The sequence below is a fragment of the Cervus canadensis genome, chromosome 19, assembly GCF_019320065.1.
Source record: "Cervus canadensis isolate Bull #8, Minnesota chromosome 19, ASM1932006v1, whole genome shotgun sequence".
NCBI classification, from domain to species: Eukaryota; Metazoa; Chordata; class Mammalia; order Artiodactyla; family Cervidae; genus Cervus; species Cervus canadensis.
The window spans coordinates 7205017-7225255 of record NC_057404.1 but is presented as its reverse complement, the minus strand read 5'-3'; the positions used below and the strand labels follow the sequence as shown (position 1 = coordinate 7225255).

General features: G+C 35.5%; 1 protein-coding gene across 3 annotated transcripts in view; it reads right to left on the bottom strand.

The window, feature by feature from the left end:
- Window positions 1–20239, bottom strand: part of PDS5A (PDS5 cohesin associated factor A) — a 119927-nt gene that overhangs the window by 68711 nt on the left and 30977 nt on the right. For all 3 annotated transcript variants that reach the window (XM_043438533.1, XM_043438532.1, XM_043438534.1), the window contains exons 3-8: window positions 12225–12428; window positions 11139–11225; window positions 10522–10619; window positions 5830–5956; window positions 3135–3215; window positions 622–762 (exon numbers count right to left, since the gene is read on the bottom strand). In XM_043438533.1, coding sequence (XP_043294468.1) covers window positions 622–762; window positions 3135–3215; window positions 5830–5956; window positions 10522–10619; window positions 11139–11225; window positions 12225–12428 — 738 coding nt within the window. The remainder of the gene's footprint in view (window positions 1–621; window positions 763–3134; window positions 3216–5829; window positions 5957–10521; window positions 10620–11138; window positions 11226–12224; window positions 12429–20239) is intronic.

The following is a 20239-nucleotide window of genomic DNA, read 5'->3' as shown; positions in this document are numbered from 1 at the left end:
TATTAAAAAAAAATCTTTCAAAAATTCCAGAATATCAACCAAAATGTAAGATGTTCTTTTCTAAAGTTGAACAAGGAGAAAGGACTGAGTGTTAAGATTTTTGTATTTTTTGAGGAGTTATGAATTTGTTTAGTTGGCTATTTAAAAAACAACAGTAAAAGGAAAAAAAAAAGCCCAGATATACACAAGTCATAATAACGTAAAAATTTTTGTCCTTGATCTATACTATGAAAGGGTCAAATAGTTAAAATCAAGATCCTTTGAGTACTGAGTCTGATATCATTTGACATTCTAAAATACATACATATAATAATATATATCATTTAATAACATTTAATACACTTTGGGGATAACTCCATTTTTTATATCTGTTATTTGTATCACTGTGTTTATCAGGCATTTAACAATTAAGTAAATTATAATTTTAATTGCAATGAAAAACTCTCTTATAACTGAGATGAGAGTCTTTGTTTTACTCGAATGATTAAAAAAAATGTATACGTTAACTAAATGTAAGATAAACTGAACTCACATTTTATTTTTTTACAGTTAAAGGAAAACAATATAACATATATGTTTCTCTCAAAAGTTAAAGAGCTTAGAAATTATAGTCAGTCCTACCTTCAGTTTGAATTCAAGCTGCGGCATGACAGATAATAATAAATGGGGATCTATAGCAAAAAGTTCCTGAATCAGATCAAATACATGTTCTGACAAATCACTTACTGATGATCTTCCCAGCACCAGTACTTGATTGAAAAACTAAAGGAGACACAAACAAAAATAAAATATCCATTTCATTTAAAAACTTGGATTGGCTTTTTATAAATGTGTTAGAAGAAAACTATATAATTAGGCATTCCATATACAAGTGAGGAAGATGAAAAAGAACAGATGTTTCAATTACTAATATATATAATAGGACAGTCACCAAAACAGAACAAATCTCCAAATATCATCAAATTATGACTGTTATATGAAAAATTTTAAAAGTAATTGAGTTGTTACCTTTCTTTCAAATTAGGATGACAATTCTAGGAATCAACTGTTATTAAAAAAACAATTTAAATAGTTTATTTAATCCATTATAGACGATTTTATAGAGAAATTTCTTAATAGCAGACAAAAAATTTTAAATGCCTAAATCTTTTGGATTTTTAAGTTTGAGTAATTTCTTTACTAGGGCTTCCGAAGTAGCCCAGCGGTAAAGAATTCACCTGCCAGTGCAGGAGACTCAAGAGACATGTGTTTGATCCCTGGGTTGGGAAGAACCCGAGGTAGGAAATGCCACTCCAATACTCTTGCCTGGAAAATTTTATGGATAGAAGAGCCTGGCAGGCTATAGTCCATGAGGTCGCAGAGCTGGACACGACTAAGCAACTGAGCATGTGTGCACACACACATACTTTCTCTATTAATGTAGCAATAAAGAATAACTGAAGGTGGAGGACAAGTTGCTTTTTTTCCCAAAAATACCCAGAAAGAGACTTCCCCAGTGGTAGAGTGCTAAGAATCGCCTGCCAGGGTCACGGGTTCAATCCCTGGTCCAGGAAGATTCCACATGCTGTGGAGCAACTGAGCCCGTACGGCACAACTACTGATCCTGTGAGCCTTGACTGCTGGTCCCGTGCACCCTACAGCCTGTGCTCCACAACAAGAGAAGCCACTGCAACAAGAAGCCCACATACCACAACCATGAGCTCAGCCCATCTGCTGCACCTACAGAAAGCTTGAACACTGCAACAAACACCCAGAGCAGCCAAAAAGCCCCCAGAAAGTAAAAAACATTTTAACTCAGAGGACAAAGAGAAGGAAAAGGTGATGATACAAAGGTGATAATTTAAAAGCATTCTAGGAAGAAGAAACAAAGAGAATATAATACCAAAGTACAAATTAAAAGGTATCTCCATTCCTTGCTAGCAAAATTAAATTAGAAAAAAACTTTTAAAACGGAAAAATGCTACAGAGGCAATTGTATGGAACTGATCTGAGCATGTTTTTGGTAGTATGATCAAATGATAAATTTCTCTTGAAAGACAACATATATTAAGGGTTAGAAAATATTAATATTTATTGTGAAGAACTTGAAAAGAATAAGGAAAAGAGTTTTAACAAAATTTAAAACTACACATACACATATGAATAATTCTGGAACAACATGAAAATCTATTGGTGATGGCTATTTTTGAGAAGTGAGAAAAAGATATTTGAGACTGAAGAAAGACAAAGTCATTGTATATACTTTTATAATACTTGAGAAAACTTTTTTGAACCATGTTTAAGTATTTAGTAAATTAAATAATACTAATAATTCATAACATTTAAATTAATATACTTAGACTTTTATATGTAGAAAACAATTACAATAGTAAATAAATACTACATTCACAAAGACTGTACTAAAGAAAACACTGAAAAAAACCTAAATGCAAGGCAAGAGGGAAATGATTAGGTAAATTATATATGAATTCAAAGGAACACTTGCAATCATTCTTGTCATAAATAAAAAGATAATGTCAAAAAAAATGATGTCAAGATATGGAAACATAAATGAACAATTTAAAGTTTTATATAAAGTGTGAAAAAACAGGTAAGAGTCTGAGCAATGTTCAATAATGAACTTGTTACATTAATAATTATAATTATAATTTCTTTTCAGAATTACTTTATTGACTTTTTAGTAAAAACAAAAAACACACACAAAAGTAAAAAAACAACTTACTACTCTATTAACAACTATTTAAGAGGGAAAGCCAAAAAGGTTCAGAAGAATGGTTTAGAGACATGAAGAAGGAACTATATAGGCAGCCACAGACAAAGATGAAGGGAGAAAGTGAAAAAGATCAGCATAGCCAGAAGATAAAGAGATAAAATACAAAGGCAACAGAAGAAACGGTGGGAATTTCAGACCTAACACCCTCTATCTTGTGCCATTTAAAAACAATGTCTATAAGCTTATAAAATTATGCTGCATTTGGTTACATTTGGACATATCAGTTCTCTTATATATTTCTTCTAAACAGGTGAAACTGTTTACAGGCTGAATAAGCCTTTATGTGAAGGGTTCTAATAAATTCGTACCTTTATGGATTAAGAACCACAAAATCACAGAAACAAGAGGCAGAAATACCTACATTGGCAATACATGCTTCGATAGTCTGGACTGTCCTTTTCAACAGGACTTTTGCGAGGTCAAAGGACTGTTTATTTAAGTTCTGAAACACAAAAAATATGCAAGGTTACAAACGAATTAATTTTACGAGATAATACCACTAGACCATCAAAGTCTTCCAAGTTCAGAAAATTTAAAGCAAAAAATATAACTGAACCACATTCAAGGTTTTACCCAATATCCACTAGTCAAGAGGTCATAAATGCAGAAGTTACAAATAGCACAACCATGAATCAAAAACTAAAATACAAAAAAATAAAAAAAAAACCCAGTAGGTAATTAGCCAAAAGCTCAACCCTATATTTAGTTTTACTAAATCTAAGACTTTTAGGTTTTGTTAACCGGGAGCTGGTGATGGACAGGGAGGCCAGGCATGCTGCAGTCCATGGGGTCGCAAAGAGTCAGACACAACTGAGCAACTGAACTGAACCAATCTGAATTGGCAATCACACCCGTTTATCCCTAACACACACACACACATACACACACACACACACACCCATTATCCTAAGTATTTCACTGTCTAATCAATGTCTGTTCTGAGGAAGAGTGGACCTGTGAAGTGCTTCAAGCAAAATTCTCAATCAGTTATATTTCTGAAATGCTAACTACTGCCTTCATTCCTCAAGATTCCCAATGCATGGTAATAAATTAAAGGGTCTGAGGAAGCCTGTGAAGAGATATATTTAATTTTTAAAAAGTTATTGAAAATGGAATCCTTGTGTTGAAAAGTACCTATTAACATCTCTACACTTTGCAGTTTTAGACCAGATTCATTCACCATCATCTTGCACTTATCTCCAAAAAAAGACAAGGATATCCTATACCTTAGGTTAGTAGTAGCAAAATTTTTATGCAAAGAGCCAGATGGTAGATATGTATTTTAGGCTTTATGGCCAGCCATATCGTCACTGCTGCAACTACACACCTCTGGTTGTTGCAGCAGGAAAGCAACCATAGACACAATGAAAACAAATAAGCATGGTTGTGTTCAAATAAAACTTTATTTACATAAATAGGCAGTGGGCCAGATTTGGTCTACAAGCCATAGCTTCCTGATACTTGCTCCAGGTTTTTATTCCCTTTCCAAGAGAACAAGATTAGCTCAAAATTAAGGCAATCTTGGAGGAAACAAACAGGTGAGGGAGATGAAGAGATACAAACTTCCACCTGTAAAATCAATGAGTCACAGATATGAAATGTAGAGTGTGGGGAATATAATCAATAACTATGTAAATCTTTATATGCTGATACATTATAACTAGATTTAGGTGATCATTTTAAACTGTATAGAAATACTGTGTAACCCCAACTAAGGAAGAGTTATGTAGATCAATTACACTTCAAAAACTAACTCATAAAAAAAGAGATCAGATTTGTAGTTAAGGCAGGGGGTAGGGAGGCAGAATTAGATGAAGGCAGTCAAAAGGTACTTCCAACTAAGAGATAAGTACGAGTGATATAAACATCATAAATCTATTTAAAAACAGCTATATGTTATATGTGAATGAAATTCATTAAGAGTAAATCCTAAGATTGATTTCATTTGCAAGAAAAAAATTTTGTTTCTATTTCTTTAATTTTGCAGCTATGAGATAATGGATGTTCACTAAATGTCTCATGTTTAAATGAAATAAATGATTTCATAATGTAGGTAAACTTATACAGTGCTGTATATCATTTATATCTTGATAAAATTAAGAAAACCTTTCTATTTCCTAAAAAGGCATTGTTCTACTCATTAAAAATACACTCTAAAAAAAAGAAAAAAAAAAGAAAAATACACTCTAACTAGAATACAAACACTAAATACACTATTCCTCATAAAATTTTTCCCTTTCTTATTTTGTCTAACACATATAACCTCTTTGCCATACTCTCAGAATTTTGATCTATTACAGACTCACCTGAATTTTTAAAAAATGTAAATAATATATCAGTCAGGAAAAGAATTTATAATTGGTTGCATCTTATTGTGAATAGTATAAATAGATACATACTTATCAGACATCTGATGGCAAGTCACTGAACACTTAGAGGAAAAGAGCGGGAAAGTAAGTATCAACGGTAGGATAGGCCTGAATCCACATCAGTGGTGGACCCAGAGTCGGGGAAGCTAAGTCCTTTGCTTTCTTAGGGTGAGCTAGCAGAAACAAACAGAAAAAGGAGACGGAGAGGAACAGACTGCTCTTAAACATCCTTTCCCCCTTAACATTAACCATATAGTTTCTGCTTTTGCCCAAATCATTTTCTGAAAGTGCCTAAGAAAAATGTAGGACAGGGGTTCTAAGAAGAAATACCAATTCCTACACTCTGTATCTGTTAGAAAGTAGTAAATACATTTTCTTTTCTAAAACAAAGAACTAAACCAAGACAGTAGTTCAATTCCTTGCAATTCCTATATTAGATATGAGTGGTCAATCTGGAACATTTTTAATTTTCCAGAGAAGAGGCAGCACTTAACCAAATGAAAATATATCTTTTAAAGACAACAAGAGCTATAAGGCTTATGTGTGTTACTCTAATTTACTTGGGACTGGAGAATGATAGTGGGAATAATTACATGGGATTGCAAATGGTGAAAAACAAGTTTTCGTGTGTGTAGTACTACCATTAAATATTAACCTTAACCTTTAATATCTTCATACTATACAGACCTTATGTGCAGGAATGAGGTTAATAAGAATGGAGTCCAATAATTCTTGAGTAACTCCATCACCTTCCATGATGATAGAACTCATCAAGTCTAGCATGTGCATTTGTACCTTCTTATTGTGGCTATTGCTTTAAAAAAAAGAGACAGAGAAAAAAATTAGGCTTACCAAAGAAAATGAAATTTCCCAGTTTAAAGCAACTATCTCAAATGTAAAGGATTTTTCACTTTAGCAAACCACACCAATAATGGCAAAGAAATTTTGGCTGTTCCATATTTACTTTGCTCCTCTGGTGATTATTACTAAAACAGCTAAGAAATCACTGTAAACTATTTCACACATACAAAAATTTAATTAAGCCCCATACATCTAGAATTCAAAGAACAGGTTAAATTCAACTAAACAAAAATGTCAACTTCAAAGAAGTCTTTGCTTACATGCCCCTGGATTTTAAAAAATGACAAAATTTTAAGGAAACAAAAAATGTACAAGATAAAGAACACAGATAGCTTTTCATCCCTTTCGATTTTAGTAATTCCCCCAAAATGACAGAACTATAAACACAAAAAAGGCCTATGTAAACACCTGCATATCTCTGCCAGTAGAAGTTTTAGTCCAACAATATTGAAAATCCAAAATCTCATGTAAAATGCTACCAGAACTCATGACTTCAGATTCTGAAAAAGTCATCCTGCTGTCTCTTAAAGAATTTCAAACAAACAAATGAAAAATCAACAAGGTATAAAGACAACATCAGTTTCAGTCCTGCTTCCTTAGTTAGTGCAGAGTCAAGGGCAGGACTTCTCAGTAAATATATCTAGTGCCGATATAAACTTACCCAAAAAGACTGGCACAAAACTGTTGTAAGTCAAGAGAACATCTAGGCTTCTCCCTCTCTGACTGTATCTTAACTAAAGACTTGACCTGTTTGTTTTCACTTTTATCAGAATATATATGCAAAAACAAATCAAGAGAATGATATAACTTAGTTGTACTACTACAGACAAAGAGAAGTTTAAATTAAGACTAACCTAAATTTTATTATCATTTATGTTATCTCTTATCTATAATTTTTAAAAAATAAGCTTGAAATAATGTATAATACACCTGTTGGGCACCTAGTGGTAAAATCAAAGATCAAATTTTTAGAGTTGGTGAAAAATTGTCCTATTGTTAAATTCACAGTTTTCTACAACTTTTAGAAAAATATTCTCTCTCAAATATCTTGCTTACTAAAGGCCAAGACTGTGCAAAAGTCAATTATATAGTAGGACGTGTGTGTGTGTGTGGTGGGGGGAGGTAGACAGTGAAGAACAGAGATACTCAGCTTGATACAAAAAAATGAAGAGAGTATTTAGGTCTCAGATCCATATCATTTGTGAATAGGAAAGGAGTGAAGAAAAGAGAAATGAAACAGACTTAAAAATTATTTCCATTAGTTTCAGCCAAGATTCAATAATAGGATTTACTCTTCTACCTGAAACAATTAAAAAAAAAATAAACAAAATATATGAAAACATATCAGACCCTATACACATGCTGCTGAAAGAAGGGAAGCTCACTTTTTCTATCTATAAAAGTTTCCAGGCTTCAGTACAGGAAGAGAAGATGCTAGCAGAGCCTAACGGTTTTTCTGAACCTGGAGAGACTAGTTTGCAGGGCAGAATACCAGAGGGGAGAGAACCACTCAGAGAGCAAGCTCTCAGAGACCGCCGCTGAGCCCTCAGCTGGCTAGCGATCAGCATGGGCAGGTGTCTTGAGTTTGGGGAAGGAACCACCTGAAAGGAGCAGAAGGAATAATCCCTGGAATTCACACAGGTCACACAATGTGTGTGTTTCAACTATAGCGGAAAATCTTACAACTCACAAGGCATCTAGTAATCAGAAGGGTAAACCCACATATCCAAGCAGCTCTGTGAGCTCCAAGCACAGCAAACAGGAAGAAAACTCCACTGTGAGACACCATAATTGAATTCTTTAAAACCAGCAATACAGAGAAAATCTTAAGTGGGTAGAGAAAAAGAAGATACATTATTAACAGAGAAACAAAGATTTAAAATGACAAAAACTTATCATTTTTAAAAGTGTAAGCCAGAAAAAGATGGAGGAACATCTTTAAAAGTATTGAGACACAAAAGAAGAGAGGAAAGAAGTCTATTATTAACATAATATTCACACCGTGAAAATTACTTTCAAAAACGAAGGTGGAATAAGGGTTTTTTCAGACATAGAAAAACTGAAAGAATTCTATCAGCAGTAGACTTGAACTATCGGAAACGTTAAAGGAAGTCCTTCAGACTAAAGTAAAATAATGCAAGACGGAAATCTGTATATATACAAAGGAATGAAGAACACCAGATATGGTAAATGTGTCAATAAATACAAACCAATAAATTCCTCTTTCAAAAGGCAAGTCTTTTTTTACTGATTTACCTCACTGTGATTTTTTTCAATTAAATTAGGTCAAGAATAAATTTATATCTTTAGATTCAGAAAGAAAAACATTGAAAGGATCAAAGAAAGTACGTGTATATAAAAGTAATAGAAGAAAAAAGTATAACTGCACAGTATGAAGTGGACTTAAGTGGACAGTCAAGGTAACAAAACGGGCAGGATAACAACTCAGGAGTTTCTTTTCATTTTGTTGGTAATTTTAACATTAAAAGAAAAAGTTGTAAATATGTGGCAGAAAGCAAACAATGGCCACAAACTGTTCCCATCTCTGTATGCACACGTCTTTAAAATGCTACTCCTCCCAACAAAACAGGAGCCTACCTAACCAACCTTTGAATCTGGGCTTGCCTATGTGCCTTGCTCAGCCATGAAGTATGCCGAGGTTTTAAAAAGTGCTTCTGTGGTGGGGTGTGCCCTTCTTGCAATTTCTGAAACCGAGTCAGCGTATGAAGGGACCTGGACTAGCCTGCTGGATGATGACAGAGTGACATGTGACCCAGCTGTCCTATTACATCAGCCAGTTGCCAGATGTTCTACTAACTGACTGCAAATACAGGAGCAAGTCCAGCCCCCACAAACAGAACCCCCAAGCCGAATCATGAGCTAAACAAGACGGAGTATGTTTTAAACCATCAAGTTGTGGGCTGCTCTGTTATGAAGCGAAAGCTAAGCAACACAAAGGTAAAGTTTATACATTCTATCATTCACTTAAGGGCCTTCAGTTAGTTGTCACAGGAAGTTTTTTCTCATGCAATCTTTTTATAAGCTTCTATCACTAGACTAGGTTGGTCCAGTTTATCTCAGGTTATATTCTCTTCCTACCATTCTAGCTAAGGAAAAGAAAAATATGTAATAGTATTCATTAGAAACCTACAGAAAACTTCAGAAATGTGCTATTCAATACCGAAGTCACTATGCAATAGCCATTTGGCTACTGCCCTATCTAGTAGGATAGATAGAGCCACATGCTGAAATAATACTAATGCCTTCTGGATACACTGAAATAAAATATATTATTTAAATAAATCTCATTTGTTTCATGTTACCTTTCTTAATGTGGCTATTAGAAAATTTAAAATATATTTGAGATATATTGCTTGTATGTAATGTAATGCTACAGAACACATCTCCTAACAATGCTTGGTTTACTAAAACACAGACACCAGAATGAAGCACTGGATTGAAATCTCACCCACCCACCCACCCACCCAGTGGACTGAAATCTCATACACACACACACACACACCAGGATGAAGCACCAGAATGAAATCTCATACACACACACACACACACACGATGAAGCACTGGATTGAAATCACACACACACACCAGGATGAAGCACTGGAATGAAATCACACCCACCCACCCACCCACTGGATTGAAATCTCACACATACACACACACACGCACCAGAATGAAATCACACACACACACACACCCCCACCCACCCACTGGATTGAAATCTCACACATACACACACACCAGGATGAAGCACCAGAATGAAATCACACACACACATACACACACACACACCAGGATGAAGCATTGGACTGAAACCAGAGTTCTGGCTCTACTGCTCAGCAATTTGTCCCTGGACAAGCCACCGCACTCCTCTGCACATGTGTGTCCCTACTTACATAAGGAAAGAGCAATGCTTGTGATTTTTTTTTAACTTTAAAATGAATAGATATTGAAGTCAGTGTGCTCAACCACTGAGCTATTATGCTTCCCAGCACTCACTAATGGTACCTATGATACTTATAATTTCCACCTCCTAATTTAGTACTTCATTATGTGATATAAGGTCTCATATCATTCGCTTTATAAGAGTCAACCTATACAATTGATGGGCTTCTCTTGTGACTCAGTGGTAAAGAATTTGCCCTGGGTGGTGAAAATCCCGTGGAGAAGGAAATGACAACCCATTCCAGTATTTTTGCCTGGGAAATCCCATGGAAAGAGGAGTCTGGTGGGCTACAGTCCATGGAGTCACAAAGAATCAGACATGACTTAGTGACTAAACAACAACAACAACATACAATTGATACCATAACTTAAAATGTCAGTATAAAGACAAAGAGGGTTTTCAGACAACAGAATTATTTTCCTCTTTATGTTAAGTTTTCTAAGGAAAACATTTCCTTTTAACTAAAAGATCTTAGTGTAAATACACAGTACATGATAATTCAATATGCACAGCAAGAAAAAGAGACAAACAGAAATGCTTTAAAAATAACTTACTTGATCACTGAGAAGAGAGTCCTAAAAAGCTGAATAAAAATTTCATTGCAATCTTCCAATTCAAAGCAGATGTTATACGATTTAACCCATGCTAAATTCTTAAATAAATAAATAAATAAAATTATTCACACATACCGAGAATAGTTATACAAAAGTAGGCTCATTAATAAAATTTAGTTTTTAGAATTAGAAATCTATATTAAAGCTTACAATACCCCAACATATATAAAACTACAATTGTTTCAGCAGTCATGTACTCTGACCTTTAAAAAGATAAGTATCTGTTGGCATTAACCTTTTCTTACTGAAAAATACTAAACTGTCAGAGGTTGGTAGGACATATATATACACAAAATATTAACTGCAGTGAAAATTAATTTGATTTAATCTCTTTTGGGATTAGGAAAGAATAAAAATATGAAAATAAAGTCTCAATGTAACAGTTTTGCCCATGGAATATGAAGAGATGAGGAATGAAAAAAAATATTGTAAATGACATTTTCTTAAGTAGGCTTTGTATAAAACAAACAAAAAGATTCATTTTACATTATAAAGTTACTATAAAGAATTTCCTACAACATGAAATAGTGATATTTATTAAATAAAAAAATTTTTACCTCTAATAAATAAAAGTATCTATTAAATTGCGGGCTCTTTGTATCCTCCAAACCTTTTAACTGTCTGGTAATAAACAAAAATATGTCCTGTTTTAAAAAATGATAAAATATATTAAGTTAGACACAAGTACTTATTACTTTCACAATATTCTAACAGTCTATATATATATTCTCTACTAAAGACAACAATAAAAGAAAATTATCCTTGGCACTAGCCTAGTCCATTACTCAAAATATCTGGAAAAGAGCAATTTAAAATTACATCCTTTAGAAGCAAAAATAAAGATAATTACTGCCACATATCTTTAGGCTTTCTCATTCTGAGAGAATCATAGGTTCTATGTCTCGTTACCCTTTCTTCTAAGTACAGAACTTCCACTTTATTCACTGTCTTTATATTGTATCACGATAATTATCTTCAGTTAAAGTACCTGGATATGAAGTACTTCCATTACAATTCCCTAGATGTAAAGAGTAATTTTCAAGACCTATTTAATAGATTGGTCCAAGGGATTGTACTTTTCACACAGTGCTCTATTTCTTAATAAGCTTTCTTTAGAAGTTTTAACCCCAAATAGTATCAATATGGAATAAACTGATTTAAGGGCTATCTGAAAGTATTCATAATATGAAAACAGTTTAAGAGATCAACTCAAAAGAGGAGCTCCTCAAACTTTTCAAACAAAGGCAGAACCATCAAGATGAGCATATAGGTTTGCATATAAAATAACTTGCAGAGGAAAACAGTCATTTGAATGTGTGAATTCTGTTATACAGTTGTTTTAAAAAGTGTCATTCATCCACCATCCCTTCAACTCAGTCATCTGGGCTTTCAGATAGGTTATCCTGAAGGTCAGATATGAGCAGACAGGGACCGTTTTGATCTGTATCTTTCAAATGTCTCATAAAAATACCAGTCATTTTATGGATATTCAATGAATATTAATTGAATAAATAATTATTTTGTTTTTAGAACTTATGACATAATCTTCTTACGATGACAAGATGATTAAAATGAAAGCTATGTTCCTAAGGGTATTAAGCTAAACTATAAAAGAAAACCAATTTTGTAAAGGCTGTATTTACCTTAAGTTTATCATGGGAAGTATATGGAGCTTCTGGGGCATAGATTCGAAAGATGTCAGCCAAACAACATGCTACAAGGAGACGCACATCTTTATTGGGATTCCTGAGAAAAAATTCAGATGCTAGATGCAAGGCTAGAGGGAGATACTGCTGTTTTTCATCTTCTGAGTCCTGATCCATATCCATAAAAGTCTTTACTACCATCTGCAAAAATGTACAAAAGAAAAAAATAGTCAACTCTTGATATTTAGAAAGCCAGTGAAAAATATATATATATTCACTCATCTCCATTACAAAACAAACTAGAAATCAGTTACTATGTACATCTTCATTTAAGAATCTGAGTAAAGACCACAAGCATGGGTAAGTACCAACATCAGGATTAGTGACAGATGCATTATCTGCATTTGTACCACATTTATGAAGAACTTAAGACCCCCATTATTAATGTTATATCTAGCTCAGGTAAAAATTTCATGGCTTGGGACTTACCTGTCCAGTAGCCAAGAATTTGCCTTCCAATGCAGGGGGTGTGAGCTCAATCCCTGGTCAGTGAACTGAGATCCCACATGCTATGGGGCAACTGAGACAGCATGTGGCAACCACTGAGCCCTGTGCACGCTAGAGCTTGTGTGTGCGTGCTAAGTCCCTCCAGTTGTGTCTGACTCTGCAACCCCATGGACTGTAGCCTGCCAGGCTCCTCTCCAGGGAATCTCCAGGCAAGAACACTGGAGTGGGTTGCTCTGATCTCCAGGGACTCTTCTGACTCAGGGATTGAACCTGGGTCTCCTGCATTGCCGGCAGATTCTTTACCCTTTGAGTCACCAGGGAGGCCCCTGGAGCCTGTACTCCGTAACAAAGACCCAGCCCAGTGGGGAAAAAGAAAAGTTCGTAGCTTCATGTGCATGCATGCTAAGCCCCTTCAGTCCAACTCTCTGCAACCCTATGGACTGTGGCCCCCCAGGCTCCTCTGTCCATGGAATCTCCAGGCAAGAACACTGGAGTGGGGTGCCATGCCCTCCTCCAGGGCATCTTCCCAACCCAGGGAACAAACCCAGGTCCCTCTCGTCTCCTGCACTGGCGGGCGGGTTCTTTACCACTAGTGCCACCTGCGAAGCCCTGGCAGCTTCATCCGCACAAGCAAACCATTTGATATTCTGTAACATTACCAATTGTGTTTCTTTTACACTTATTATCAAAGCTACCTTGATTTAGGCTCCTTAAAACTATTAAGTTTCACACTTTAATGGGTTTTGCAATTCACAACAGAAAGCACTAAAGAAATAAAAAGAAAAAATAACAAATATTTTTAGGCAGTTATATTTCTCATTAAAAGTCTTAATTATAAAATAAACTCTAAAAGGCAAAAAAAAGTGTAATGGAAAAATAGCATAATTTCTTAACTCCAGAAAATAATCACTATTTACATTTTGTGTATTTTATACTGGTCTGTTTTCTCTATAAAGATGTAAATAACCATATAGTTATTTCTTTTTCATTTATCCAATCACAACCATTTCCTCATACCATAAAAAATGCTTCTTTAAATAAATCAGCCTTACCTAACCAGTAACCACTGTCAAATATTGAAGCTGTATCTCTATTTCTATTTTGACAAGACTTCTTATGATGAATAAATTCTGCTTTGTTTCTTTTTGTTTGCCTGTGCCCAGCATGCAGGATCTTAGTTCCCTGACAAGGGACTGAACCCTTGCCCCCGCACGGGAAGGTGTGTTCTCAACCACGGGACTACCAGGGAAGTCCCACTGTGCTCGGTTTTTTCCAAATACATTGTTTTTTCCCTTGTCTACTGAAGTGACACTTTCCTCCTAATTCTGTTACTAGAATAAATCCCACTGACTGGTTTTCTAATTACAATTTCAATGTATCACGTACACTGTCTTAAAAAACAGACAGGTATAGTATAAATGACCTAATCTGGAAAACAACACGCATGAGGATGACTGTAAATCACTATTTCTAGATACAAACATCAGGAACGGAATAAAGAACTGAATTTGGTGATTCTGTCATACATGGCTTTGTGCCCCTAAGAAGGGAGCAGTAAAAACGGGAACAGTCAACATCTGGAGAATACAGGAGCTCTCTGTACTATTCTTGCAACTTTTCCAAGTCGGAATATATAGCAAAAGAAAAGTAAAAATGGAAAAGAATACATTTACCACAGGATATGGGAAAAACATACTCATATTAATAGTTGAAATGAAAGCTCAAGTAAGACTTGTGTTCTAAAAAAATTTAACAAATAATGTTAAATATTAATTGGGGGTGGGGAGGATGTATTATTCTTTTCCTGATTTTAAGAGAACATATTTATCTGTATATCATTAGCTTGATCTAGAGATGTTACTGACAGAGAAATAAAATCACATGTATAAAGTATTCTAATTGTACTTTAAAAACTTTTAAATCAGAAATGCATAAGGCACAGTGATTTACAGTCATCCACATTTGTGCTGTTTCTCCTAGGCTCAGCCATTCAGGTGATACTTGTCTCTATCTCATGACAGCATGTGTGGTGTATTCCTTCTGAACGTTCTGAATCCCAACAAGTCCCAAGGACCAGAAGTCCTTTTTAAAATTATTATTTCTTATCACACTACTATTACTTCATCCAGAGCTTTATTTTTTTTGACATGTTTTGAAATATTTGTGTCTATTCCACTTGATTTTAACACAACACATAGCTGAGAAAAATGTTTCCCCAGTTTTAGAAATGATTTCTTTCACCCAACTTTTGTCAGGAGAAGAATTTTTAACTGTGTTGTTAATAGCTGTATCCTCAAAGATTAGAATAGGACTGGCACAAAGTAGGCATGCAAACTTTTTTGGAAAGAACATTCAAATTCATTACCTGGAGAAAACCATAATTTGAAAAGATACATGTAACCCCAATGTTTACTGCAGATCTATCTGCAATAGTCAGGACATGGAAGCAACCTGAATGCCCATCGACAGAGGAATACAGAAAGAAACGTGTGCGTGCTTGCTTAGTCGCTCAGTGGTGTCCAACTCTTTGTGACCCTATGGACTATGGAGCCCACCAGGCTCCTCTGTCAACGCAATTTCCTAGGGAAGAACACTGGAGTGGATTGCCATTTCCTTCTCCAGGGGATCTGCCCAACACACGGATCAAACCTGTCGTCTCCTGCTTGGCAGGCGGACTCTTTACCCCTGAGCCACCTAGAAAGCCCCAAAGAAATGCAGTACCTATATACAACAGAATTATTACTCAGCCATAAAAAGGAGTGAAATAACGCCATCTGCAGCAACATGGGTGAACTGAAGAGACAGTCATAATGAGGAAAGTATGTCAGACAGAGAAAGACAAATACCATATAACATCGCTTAATGTGTGGAAGCTAAAAAAATGGTATAAAAGAATTTGTTTACAAAAGGGAACTAGAGTCATAGATCTAGGAAGCAATATTATGGTTACCAGAGGGGAGAAGAGGGGTGAATGGAAAGACTGGAACTGACCAATATGCACTGCTGTGTATGACACAGAGAACTAGTAAGGATCCATGTGTAGCACAGGGAACGCTCCTCAATACTCTGTAACGCTCTATTACAGGAAGAGAATCCAAAAAGCAGTGGGTTTGTATCTAACTGATTCACTCCGCTACACAGCAGAAACTAACACATTCTAAATCAACCATATTCCCATTGTTAAAAAGTACTTAAAACACCAAACAACAAAGCAAACCGTTAAGATTCAATAAAGATGAGAAGGAGGTACAAAAATGTTTCCCGTATTATTCTCTATGAGTGTCTGAGATATTACACAATTGTAAGGAGTCAATTTAATTAGGTAAAATGAACTTTGTTTTTTAAAGGGTTTGGGTTGCAAGTTTCCAGTAAGACTTGAGCTGCTTGGAGATTTTTCAGAAAAACTATTTCAACTGTGTTCCAACTTTGAGGTTCCTACCAGCTCTGGTAGGGGGCAACAAGACAAAGCTGGGGGAGGGGCGCGGTGTCTCTTAGTTACTTCCATCTGAGCAGCTGGCTTTTCAATAGCTTTATATATCAACCTACTGTATCTGGGCCAAAAATCAGTGTGCCAGGCTACCTCACATAAATACTAGGAAGCTTTGGGGGCAGGGAGGGTCAGGAGTTTGGGATTAGTACTTGCAAGCTGCAAAGAATGGATCAACAGTAAGTCCTACTTATGTATAGCACAGGGAGCTATAGTCAACGTCCTGGGAATATATGTATGTATAACTGAATCACTCTGCTATACAGCGGAAATTAACACAAACTACACTTAAATAAAACTTGTTATAATTCATGAAATGCCTTTTTAACATCTATTCTGATAATATATATTATGTATATTTTTAAAAATATGACCCATATAAACCTACCATTCTGGCAAAAAAACTTTATCAGTTCTAGATAAAGACCAGGTCAATCAGTATACAACATCTGTTGGCTAGAAATTTGTTCAGAATTCTTGAGTAAGTATATTCTAAACACAGGTCTATAGCAGAGGTCACAACTCAAGGGGAGGGACATGCAAATAACCACTGGGGAGAAATGGAGAACACATGCTCCATCCAAAGAGCTGGTTTCAGCTAATTGTTGTCAGGTGAGAATGCAGACCTAGAATAGAAAATCACTGTGTTGATCAGGACACAATAAAATGTTAAGTGAAATCATCTGACTTGAGAATTTCAGCAGCTCCAGAAAGATCATACCATTGTGAGGGGTAAGCAAAATACATCTATGTGGTCCACAAATCAACAATATTCAAACTGTTAGAAATATTTTAAAGGAAAAATGTCAGCACACAACCATCTTTTCAGGTAGGCAAAGTATTCTGAAAAGCTGATTCCACAATTCTTTTGCACTTAAATAGTTTTCTTTAGGTATAAAAACTATGAAGAAAAAAGTCAATAAACTGATTATTAAAATCCAGAGAACCTTCAAAATATTAATGAGGAGTTTTCCCATTGTCCTAAGCTACAACACAGAAAATACCATTAAATTAACATTTTCCACACCAAAAAGTAATGGTAAAGACAGACCACTCTGGAATCTACAAAAAAAAGAAAAATTAGTTCCCAGTGGGATAAAAGTCAAAATTTGAAAGGAACATCTAAGAAACTTTTAAAAAATATAGTATCTTTATGATCTTGAGTAGGAGGGATTTCTCAAGAAGACACAAAAAACACTAGCTATAGAATCTTTCCATAAAAGTAAAATTAATGTGCGTTCATCAGAAGATATCACTAAAAAGATTTTAAAACACATGCCAATGAATGAGAGTAAATATTTGTGACATGCATAACCAACAAAGAACCTATCTAGCATATATAAAGAACTCCTAGAATTCAGTAAAGAAAACAAAACCCAAGTGTAAAATGGAAAAATGACTTAGGTAGACTAAGTACTTTTTGAAAAAAATCTCAGTCAGTATAATGGGGGAGATTAAATCCTACTGACAGCCAGGCAAATGCAAAGTAAAATGTGATAAAGAACTGAGGTTTTAATAATACTGTTTCTCTGACCTGTAAATATGGTTTATGTCTTCACTGCTTTAGGTTTTTCTCTTCCAGACTGACTGAATATCGGGACAATCACTGCATCCTTCCGGAAGGATATGCCGTGTATGGCATCACACACCATTTGCACGCTTCTATCACAATGCTATGCTTTCTGCTTTTCTTATTTGTCTCTGCTAGGGCTACGGCAGCACCTTATTTCTATGTCTTCAGCACAATGAGTTGGGCTTGGCGTATACTTAACAGTTGATGAGTGGAAAAGAAATACATTCCATCATTATTGCATAGTTTTTAGTGCACTGGTTTTGTATATTTTGTTATTCTAACCATTTAACCTTTTCGGATGCTACTGTGAATTTTAACATCTTTTCATTTTCCAACTGTTGGTTCCTAACACATACAGGTACAATCAATTTTTCTATCCTGAGCCCTTCACACTACTGCTCAGCTTTACTGGTTCTAGAGGCTTGCTTATGCATTCCTCAGGATTTTCTATAGACGCAGTATCGGTAACAAATGAGGACAGTTCTATTTTGTCTTCTCTCATCTGTCTGTCTTTTGTGTCTCTTTCTTATTGTGCTAAATAGCAAAACCACAATACAGAGCAAAAGTGAAAGCAGACATTTTTGCCTCTTTTGAGATCTGAGAAAGAACATAGTCTTTCACCATTAATTATGTTAACAGGTTTCTGTAGATGCCTTATCAGGTTGAGAAAGTTCTATCTTGTATTCCTAATACGCTTTTATTTTTTATGAAGAACATGTTGAATTTTTCTCAGACACTTCTTCTATATCAAATGGGATGATAACACAGTTCTCCCAACTTACACTAGTGTTAATATGTTGAAATAAATTAATATCATATAGTAAACAAAATCTGCACTCCCGGGAATAAACCTGACGTGGTGGTCACTGTGCTTTGTGTGTGTGCAATGTTTTGGGTTTTTTTTCCCTTCTAGTTTTGGTTTGTTTTTGTTTTCCTGGCTGGATCTCCTCTGCTAATATTTTGTTGTTTATTAAGGCTCCTGGTGTCTGCTGTCCATGGGGTCGCAAAGAGTCTGACACAGCTGAGCGACTGGACAGTCTCTTCATACATAGATTTCTTTTCTAGTAATATGTTTTGTTTTGGTATCAAGGTAATATTGGCCACATAAAGTGAACTGGAGGTGTTCACTCTTCCTGTTTGCTGAGTTTGTGTAGAACTAGTATGCTATTTTCCTTAAATGTTTAATAGAATTCATCAATGAAGTCATTTGAGTCTTTATTTGTGGAAAAGCTTTTAGTTGCAAATTCAGTTTCTAAAGTCAGTATAAAGCTTTCTATCAGGTTTTCTATTTCACCTTAAGTCAGTTTTAGTAGTTTGCATTTTCCCAGAAATACATCCACTTCATTTAGGGTACCGAATTTACTAGCATAAATTGGCTTATTGGCTTATAATATGCCTTTTTTATCCTTTTAATGTTCATAAAATCTATATGAAGTCTCTCCTTTTTTCACTAATGTTGCTAATTTTTGTCTTTTTTTCTTGACTGTTCTAACATAGTGGTCTCAAGGGGGTTCCTAGGTGGCACAAGTGGTAAAGAGCCCGCCTGTCAATGCACATAAGAGATGTGGGTTCAATCCCTCGGTCGGGATGATTCCTCAGAGGAAGGCATGGCAACCCATTCCAGTATTCTTGCCTGGAGAATCCTCATGGACTGAGAAGCCTGGTGGGCTACAGTCCATCGGTTCGCAGAAAGCGGGACATAACTGAAGTGACAGCACGCACCGAGAGGTCTCCAAGGGGAGTGGACGCGCCACACGTCTCCAGGGGACACCTGCCAGCGCCTGCAGACACTCGGCTGTCACAGCTGGGAGCGGGGTTCTACTGGCATTGAGGGCGTAAAGACCAAGGATCCAGCCAAACATCAGGCAACACACGAGACAGCGCCCCATAACAACTACCAGCCTGAGAGGGTCGACAGAACCAAGGGTGAGAAACCTTAGCAAACAAAAGGCTTTGTCATTTTACTGTCCTTTCACAGGACTCATTTTTGGTATCATTAGTTCCCACATTTTCTATTAGACTGATTTCCATTTTTACCCTTTAGTATGTCCTGCTTTCTACTTTCTTTAGGTTTAATCTCCTGTCTTTTTCTAGGCTCTTGAGGTACAAGCTTACCACTGCTGATTCTACACTGTTCTTTTCTAATATAAACATTTAAAAGCTTATCAAAATAAATTTCTCAATAAGCACTGCTACGAAGTTAAAAATATTTTCTAATTTTCCTTGTGATTCCTACTTTTATTTATATACTATGCAGAAACACACTAATTTCCAAATGTTTGGGTTATTTTCTGGATATCTTTCCTTATTAATTTCCCATCTAATTCCCTGTAATCATATTATCCCTGTATGAAATAGGAATCATATTAAATGTATTGATATTTAATGTCCCACCACATGGGACAGTGACTGCAGCCATGAAATGAAAAGACGCTTGCTTTTTGG